This window comes from Myotis lucifugus, unplaced genomic scaffold, assembly GCF_000147115.1.
Source record: "Myotis lucifugus unplaced genomic scaffold, Myoluc2.0 scaffold_2551, whole genome shotgun sequence".
Lineage (NCBI taxonomy): Eukaryota > Metazoa > Chordata > Mammalia > Chiroptera > Vespertilionidae > Myotis > Myotis lucifugus.
The window spans coordinates 2821-12199 of record NW_005873599.1 but is presented as its reverse complement, the minus strand read 5'-3'; the positions used below and the strand labels follow the sequence as shown (position 1 = coordinate 12199).

The window sequence follows — 9379 nt, the reverse complement described above, 5'->3', positions numbered from 1 at the left end:
GCAAAGTTTCTGTTGAGAAATCAGCTGACAGTCGTATGGGTATTCCCTTGTAGGTAACTGAGTTTCTTTCTCTTGCTGCTTTTAAGATTCTCTCTTTGTCTTTTGCTCTTGGCATTTTAATTATGATGTGTCTTGGTGTGGTCCTCTTTGGATTCCTTTTGTTTGGGGTTCTCTGTGCTTCCTGGACTTGGAAGTCTATTTCTTTCACCAGGTGGGGGAAGTTTTCTGTCATTATTTCTTCAAATAGGTTTTCAATATCTTGCTCTCTCTCATCTTCTGGTACCCCTATAATTCTGATGTTGGTACGTTTGAAGCTGTCCCAGAGGCACCTTACATTATCTTCGTATTTTTGCGTTCTTTTTTCATTTTGCTTTTCCGGTTGGGTGTTTCTCGCTTCTTCGCATTTCAAATCTTTGACTTGATTCTTGCACTCCTCTGGTTTGCTGTTGGGAGTCTGTATAATATTCTTTATTTCAGTCAGTGTATGCTTACTTTCTAGATGGTCCTTTATCACACCATCGAGGGTCTCATTAGATTTCCTGTACAACTCATCAAGTTTATCGACAGACTCTAGAAGCCTCTTGAGAGACCTCAAAAGTGTGGTTCTGAACTCAATATCCTCCCTTGATAGTTTTGTCCTGTTTCTTTGTCTCCGCATTTTTTACGCTTTCTTGGTACACCCCCTAGTGGTCTTTGTGCGCAGTCTTGTTGTAGTTAAGCCTTGATTGTTATAGTTAATACTAGAGGGATTTGACCTCCAGGCCCACTGGCTGTGCTAATCTAGCCTTTGCCTGAGGCTCTCCGGCAAATGGCTCTGTGCAGGGCTTGGGCGGGGCGGGTCCCACAGGATCAACAGGGTGGAGGAGGGAGCTGTTATGGCTGCTCCCAGTCCGTCCCCAGGGGCTCTGCCTCTCTGTCCCAGCAACAGCTGCAAACCTCAGAGGGACCGTAGCCAGACAGTCCTGCTTCTCCCGTTTGAGTCTGGGTCCCTAGAGACTCGCCCGGATCTGGAGCTCTGAGTCTGAGGCTCCCTCCGGATTGAAACAGACAACCGCGCCCTCAGCCACCAGCCTGCGCCGCGCGCACTCCGCACCTTAGTATTTTACTTCAGCACTGCGCCTCCTCTGATTCTCAGTTCCTCCTAGTTGTAGAACTTCCATTCAGCCAGCCTTCCTGTGGTTCTGGATGATGTCGGTTCCGTCTTTTAGTTGTATTTTTGAAGTGGTTGTTAGAGGCAGCAAACTCCGGCGTTAACCTATGCCGCCATCTTGGTTTCTCCTCTTTTCTGAGAAATAGACCCATCGAGGCATCTTATCTTTTTATAGCCTGGTTTCATCCTCAGTTTCCAGGGGTTTGTAAGAAAAATTCTTTTTTTTTTTTTTTTTTTGCATTCTAATCCTAGATTTATTCAACACAATTCTTTTACTCTACACAACAAAGTATAAACACATTATCTAAAATGCTACAAAGTTACAAAAAAATTTCAAAACAGAAAATTCATAGTACTGACTGTACAATAATAGCCGAAAAAGCAATGTACACGTGACCTTCTCCTCATTCATGGGGGTGACCGACGCCACATGGGAGGTGGTGGTAGCATTCTCCTGGGAGGGCTGAATCGCCTGGGGGGTGGCCTAGGCCAGGGGCCAGCACAGCAGTGGCGGTGATTTCCTGGCCATCAATTTGTCCTCCATCCATGTGCTTTAGCGCCTTCTCAGCTTCATCTGGATTCTCAAACTCCACGTACGCATAGCCTTTAGATAGATGGGGGTGCATCCTTTCTACAGGCTTGTCAATCATTTTAATTTTCCCATAGGTGGAGAATATCTCCATGATGTGATCCTTGGTCACATTCCTGGTGAGCCTACCAATGTGGACTTTGGTGGGTTTAGGAGAAGGGCTCCGCCTTTTCCTTTCCTTTTCATCTCTTTTGGGTGGTTTGGATTTGGAGCGGGAACGCCTCCTGTTGTCATTGTCTGCGCCGAGAAGGACTCGGAGAGCCGGAGGAGCTGCTGGAACTGGAGCTTTGGGATGTGCTGGAACTTCCTGAGTGGCTTGATGCTGATGAAGAGCTAGAGCCGCTGCTTGAGCCAGTGCTAGTACTGGAGCCAGAGCTGGAGGTAGAGCTGGACCGAGACCTGGTGCTGCTGCTCCCACTGGAAGCGCTGCGCCTCTTTCGAGTTTTATCCCTGCCACGATCCTTCTCACTCGACTCCTTGGTGGCCCCTTTATCTTTAGAGCGATCCTTGGACTTCTCATCAGAACGGTCTTTGCGTTTGGTAGGAGAAGGAGCCCTAGTGCTGGACTTTTTATTATTTTCTTTGACTCCTAGCAAGCTCTTCTTTTTCACTCCTGATAAATCCATTCTCCCCTTCTGAGGTGTTCAAAGCAGCAATGGCGGCCTCACTTATCTAAACTCTCACTTCTAACTTGAGCCAGAGAAACGATCCCTAATCGATTACAATTTACGCCAAAGTGCAGCATCTTCCCGCCACCGCGACTTCGTCCCGCTCTCCTCAGCCGCTGAGGTCGGCGACGCTCAGTTGTCGAAGAAAAATTCTTATCTATAGTTAGTAAGGTGAATAATTATTAAACAACTGTTGCTCTATTCTTATGTGCCTTCTCCACTATCAATAGTAGTTGTCTGACTAGTTAATTTTACATTCATTGGATATTTATTAAGTCAGGCCCTGTTTTAGGAGCTGGAGATATAGATCAGGGAACATAACAGACATCTCTGTTTCTAGTGTTTTGGATTCTCTTTCATTCTAGTGATAAGTTGTCTGTTGTCTATGAACTTCAGTTTTCTCTTCTATAAAAAGAGGATATAACATCATCTACTTAATATAAATGCTATAGAATAGTCACAATACCTGGCACATGGAAATTCTCAGTGCGCTTTATTTCCCTCCATTCTACTTTCCCTTACACTTCTTTTTGACAATCATGTAATGCTCTGGGAACTAACTCAGTGACTGGCTTATAGCAAGCAGCAAATGAATTGAATTCAGGTAAACTGACTTGAGTGGCAACATCTAGCTACCTTTCTAAGGATATTGCAGATATTTTCACTGGAAGCTGCCGGCACTCTCAGTAGTGGATTCTACTGTCCTCCATTGTGAAGACTATTGGGGATATTTATTAGGGTGAGAGAGAGAGTTTTAACCCCTAGAGTGCCGGGGAGCGTGATCGCGCTCCTCCTGTCTTTCGCCAAAAGTGCCGGGAGTAAAATCAGCAAAAATGCCTTGGCAATTTTAGCATAGTTCCTAGGATATTGGTTGGCACTCAAGGATTAAGACATTTTGTTAAGCGATTCTCTTATCTCTAAAATCTCATTTGAGTTCTAAACTATGAAAACTGAATTACTCCTATAGCATTTTTCCTGATTCTCTTTGTGGGACCCAAGACCATGTGACCACTTCCCCTGGTTCATGTGTGTGTGATTTCTTTGTGTCCATATTGCTTTCAGTGGCCTATTATTTTCTGAGTGTTATAAATAGTATACATTTTCAACTTAATGAGAAAATGAAAGAAGGCAGAGGTTCTGGTTTAAAAAAGGCTCGTTGTGGAATGGACTGTCATCAAACGGGCCTGCCGTGCTCCTGGAATCCATGCGCTGCAGGATCTGAGGTGGCTGAAGAAATCCATCCCCCAAACAGCCCTGAGGGTGAAGCTATAATACAGAGCAATAGGATTTAAATTTTGTGCTAAGTAATGTTTTGAAATTAGGTGCCAAGTTGGCAGAGTGTTTCTAAATTGACAGCATTGGGCAGCATTCCATAACAAAGTCTCTAGTTTATGTCTTAACTGAGCTGGCTGAGAACACAGCAAGAGTTACAGCTTCAAGTTGTTATAATGTGTGGCTTGTCACGCTGTGGTTGTGACAGAAGTACTTTCATTACTTTGCAAAGCTTATAACTTTTCTTTTAAATTACCTCTTTGAGTTGCCATTTCTCTTAGGTATAATCTACCCTAAGATTAAATTTTGTTAGCCTGTTCATAGTTCAGAATTTAAACTAGTTAAAAATCTTTATGCACTTCTTTATATTCAGGATAATGCAGGACTTGTTAATTTCAGCTTCAAGAAATCTTCAGAGATTTCATAGGGACTTTAGCAATAAATTTAGAAAATAATTTTTGTAATAATATACAGTATTTTTATGAATAAAAATATGGCACTTCAGAGATATTCCAAAAAGGATCTAATTTAGTCTATTGCCTGGAGTTTAGATTTATTTTTTCAACCATGGACCTCAGTAGTTGGGCTGAATGGAAGTCTGTTGTCTGTGTACCCAGTGTGGATAGATGTAGAAGGTGTCCTAGGTCTAAACACCTGTGAGAGATTGTTCTACTCCTTTTCAGGCAACCTGACGTACATACCACCCTGTCCACTAGGTCTATGGGAAGTGGTTCTCAAAACAGGCAGAGTTCAAGGAATCACCTGGGTAGCTCTAAAAATTCACTTTCTCAGACTCTAGCCACAGAGAATCTCAGTTGGTAGATAAAGGAGATAATGACTGGCTATAGGATTCTACTTTCTGGCTCCTCTCCTGACCTTAACACAGTTGCTGACCACAACACACCAGTCCACTTATGGAGCAACACTTAAAACAGGAGCAGAACAACGTGGATAGATTGGGAGGAGGAGGCCACAGCCACAGCTGGAGGTGAAGTAGAAACTTTCTGAAAATACCCATTGCTGAGCAGGTGACAAAAAACCTCTCTGTCTCCTCCTGTCATATTCCACAGATTATCAAGGTAGTTTCTGCCTTAAAATACTTTCCTCTTTCCCCATGTCTGTCATGTGACTCTGTGCATTTGGTGGTGTATGTGTGTGGGTGTGTGTGTTAGGAGGTTTACTTGCTCTTTCTCTCTCTCTTGTTCTTCAGTTTATTATAACCAGTTAAATGGAAGGTAAGAGAAAGAGGTACAGATAAAGATATGGACACTTCTGGCACAGTTTAAGACAGAAAAGAGACATTTAGGAGGAAACGAGAAGACCACATTTTGGAAAAGATGCAAAGCAGTTCCTAATGGGTAGAGAGTAAGAGTGTATTTTCCCTAGATCTTCTGAAGTTACTCTTCATTATTTTGTACATTTGTATCCCAGTTTCCTAAGCAAATGGCTTTATTTATAAAAAATGATAGCATTATCATTGAAGATGATTAATCATTACAAGTCTTTCTTACACAGGGAACCCTATGTTGTTCATTTTAAATTAAGCCAAGGGAGTGCTGAATAATTATCACTTAGACAACACATATTTATTTATGAGGATGCTGGTCTCACAGAATTTATAGCCTGATGGGGTTACAGATAAATAGGCAGTGGCACCAGTAAGTGACGTGCTGTGATGGAGAGGTACAAAGAAGGGGAGCACCAGAGGAGAGTGATTTACCCAATCTTGGGGAGCTAGAGAAGGCTTCAAGAGGAAGTAAGGTTTCAAGTTGCATTCTCATGGGTGAAAAGAAGCCAACCGAAAGTAGCCAAAAGATTGAATGTGCCTAGGCTTGGGGACAAGAAAGCCTGGCCCCATATCTGAAGAACAGAGTGGTCCTAAATTGCTAGACAGATGCTGGTAAGAGGCAAGGCTGGAGAGTTAAGTGGGGGCCAGATCATGAAGGGCCTTCTACATCATAAAAAGGAGTTTGAAAGTTACATTGGGTGGCCCATTTCCTGTACAGATTTTATAGTTCACCTCTTTTCTTCTTTTTTTAATCATAGATATCACAATAGCATAAGAGGCATTGCTGTTCTGTTTGTCACAGATAAAAAGGAACTTTGAAAGTATGCATGTGTGTAGAAAAGGGTTAATGGGGAAGGCTTCTATTCATTGTGTCTTGCTTGCAAGGTTGGTCTTTGGTGGGCTTCTGGGAACTTGGCTGATATACAGTTCCCTACGCTGATATAAACCTTTTCTAACAGAGAAGGGTGGCACAGTGTGTCTAGACCAGTGATGGCAAACCTTTTGAGCTTGGCATGTCATCATTTTGAAAAACCCTAACTTAACTCTGGTGCCGTGTCACATAAAGAAATTTTTTGATGTTTGCAACCATAGTAAAACAAAGACTTATATTTTTGATATTTATTTTATATATTTAAATGCCATTTAACAAAGAAAAATCAACCAAAAAAATGAGTTCACGTGTCACCTCTGACACGCGTGTCATAGGTTCGCCATCACTGGTCTAGACTATGCAAACAATATGGTTTATACTGAAAACCTACTTTCTTTCTGAGACTCTGGAATTTGATGCATGCGAGGCAGAGGGTGCCTATGTGACCAGCTCCCAATGAAAACATTGGGTGCTGAGCCTGTGATGGGATTTGTTGGGCAGAAACATCACATACATGTTCCTGCACCTTGATAGCTGGGGGGAGAGTATGTTTTGTGTGACCTGTCATGAGAAGGAGAGGCCAAATGAAAGCTGCACATGGATTCTTCCAGACTCCACCTCTCTTCCCCCTATCATCCACTGTATATCCTACTCATCACTGTGATAAATCTTAGTCATGAGTACCATTATATGGTAAGTTCCGTGAGACCTTCTAGCAATTCTCCTAACATAGAGGAGGTCTTGAGGATCCCCAATACAGATACAAGGAATATTTATTAAGTGAAATAATTGACCTAACAAGAGTTAGAAGTATTAGTGTCCTTGTTTGGATCTGTATACATTTTTTTAACCAAAACTTGTCTAACCCAACTTGATCTCCCACTATATTTCTCTAATTCTCAAACTTGGCTCTGAATTATTTTTGACTTACTTCCAAATGACAGAGGTGTGCTTTAAGGAGGGTCAAAAGAAAGAGCTATATTATATCTAAGGGCAATTTGAAGTCAGGAGATCTGGAAAGCATTTGAATAATGGCAAAAGTCCTCAAAACATTTATAGTGTCCCAAGGTGACTTTTTTTTTCATTGAACAGATGAGGACTTCGTTGATTGTGCCGCTCCTGGTATACTAACGTCAATCACATTGGGTATAGTGCTATACCCAAATGCAGACAGCCTCTCGTCACAATAAAAATGCAATAGTATTTATAGAATAGTAGCCATGGACTAGATCCCTTTTTATAATTTATATTGGAAACTTTTACTCAAGACTTACTTTCAAATAATTTCTTTTTTTTTTTTTTAACAATTCAGAGAAATTCCTGGCTTTTTAATGAATTTTAGATCCTGCCTGAAGGAACTTACTAGCAACTAGGAAATCCTTAGATTTCTTATGGACCTCATCTTCATTTTTGTAAATTCTTTGGAGAGCTCTGCTCTTTCTTACAGAGTAACTGGCATTAGTGTGACCCCATTGAGCGGTCTCCCTGCGATAGGTTTTATATTTCCTTCCCATCATCTTTGTCTCCTGCTGGACTGAGGTAGGATTGTAAAAGTGATGGGTTTACTGCTCCCTGGTTTCTGTTTGGCCTTGGAAGCCCTTCAGTGTAGGCTTTCCTGGGACCCAGAAGATAAAGAGCACTGCTTCTGACGCATGGCTGGGCTTGTTCTTGTCTAATTGGAGGAGATTTACAGTTCATAAATGGACTTTAATATAGAAGCTCCCTGCAGTTAGAATGCAGCAACACAGTGATTTCTCAACATAGGCTATTTTACATCGTTTCTGCCCCCATTTTATTGTCTTCCCATCCTTTATTTTTATCTTTTCTCCTCTTTTTCACCTACCACATCATCAAACTCCTCCCCTCGGTTGGACATAAACATTTATTTTAATACTTATTATACTTGCAGAATGAAGTTTTGTGTTTCTAGTTCATAATTTTCAAAGCAAATGAAACATTTTTACTGTATTCCTCTGAAATAGTTTTATGGAAATATTTTTATTCGTGTAGGCCTAGATTCTTTTTGTTATGTTGGAGCAGGGGGATTGTTTTGTGTATTTGGCTTGGTTTTGTCCTTCTGGGCCAATAGCTTTAATGGAAAGTATATTTTCTACTGCTGATGTAAGTATACTTGGAAATAGTTATTTGCAAACAAAAGTTCAGTTCTAATCAAAGTGCAGATTATTCAAGTAAGCCCTTGTCCTTAGAGGCCTGCTTTTTTTGTTATGACTTTTACTTAAATCTGTCAGTTGTCTTTTAATTACTTGTGAGAAGAAAAATAAAACCTAGTATTCATGATTCAACCACTTATTTGTAAAGAAGCCTGTTTAGTGAAGTACCTGAGTGTTGCAAGATTGGCTGGTGTTCAATGTGTCATTAGGTTTAGAAGAAAAGTCCCTGAGGCTGCTAGTAGTAACCATCATAACCTGATAGTCTGATTCTGTGATCCTCTGAAAATATGTGTCCTTATTGCATCCTCTAATAGCCTTTGCTGTTTTCTATTCCAGTTTCCCAGAGAGATGGTCATTCAGAGCCTACACCTCTGTTCTGTATTTTGACCCTAGGATGAGAATATTTATTCAGGCCAAAAAAGTTAAAACAAAACATCTATGTCATTGCCTCTACAAACCCAGGTAACTCAACTTCCTTTAATTATCTTCATACAGTTTTTATTTAAAAATCAATATGCCATCCTCCCCAGAATTATTAAGGTGATTTGGTAGTAAGATTTCTATAATCCAATAGCAGGATTTTACAGTTTGACAGTAAGATTTTTGCTATTATAAGTAAAATTTAAACTGCATTTTGGAAGGTTTGCTAAAGAGTAATCATGTGTAACAAATGGCCATAATAACAAAACACTGCAGTGAACTCTCTAAGTGAGATAAGCACCTCAAGTAAGAATTTGGTTTGTACTTTAATGAATCTTAGGTGCTTTGCTTGTGATAGTTTCCATTAAAAAATCACAGTTCATTTATAATTTTTCTTTACTCAATATATTTGAATGATTGAATCATGTACTTCTATATGTATATATTTTATGTATAGAATGGATATATTTATAAATACACATTGAATTCATTTATATTTAATATTTTAGCATAACCTTTTTTTATTACCACAGTAAATCTAGTTAACATCTATCACCAAACACAGTTACAAAAATTTTTTCTTGTGATGAGAACTTTTAAGATCTACTATCATAGCAACTTTCAAATATGCAATTTAACTATATTTACCAGACTGTACATTACATCCCCAGACTTATTTTATTTTATTTGTTTTGTTTGTACCAGCTTTATTAGAAATAACCAAATATTTATTAAAATGGACACATGATGGTGATATATTCAAAGATAAGAATATCTACCAGGGCCCTAGTTGGTTTGTCTCTGGATAGAGCATAGAGGCCTGCAGACCGAAGGGTCCAGATTCGATTCCAGTCAAAGGCATGTACCTTAGTTTAAGACGCCTTCCCAGCCCGGGCCCTAGTCAAGGCTCATGCAGGAGGCAACCAATAGATGTGTTTCTCTCATCGATG

At 40.3% G+C, this 9379-nt stretch overlaps 1 protein-coding gene across 1 annotated transcript; it reads right to left on the bottom strand.

Annotated features, from left to right (window-relative positions):
• Positions 1 to 1546: 1546 nt before the first annotated feature.
• LOC102437280 (RNA-binding protein with serine-rich domain 1-like) lies at positions 1547 to 2451 on the bottom strand. Its single transcript, XM_014450518.2, is given in 2 exon segments — positions 1547 to 1974; positions 1976 to 2451. Coding segments are annotated over 2 exon segments (810 nt in total). The 5' UTR covers positions 2366 to 2451; the 3' UTR covers positions 1547 to 1554.
• Between the last annotated feature and the right edge of the window lie 6928 nt (positions 2452 to 9379).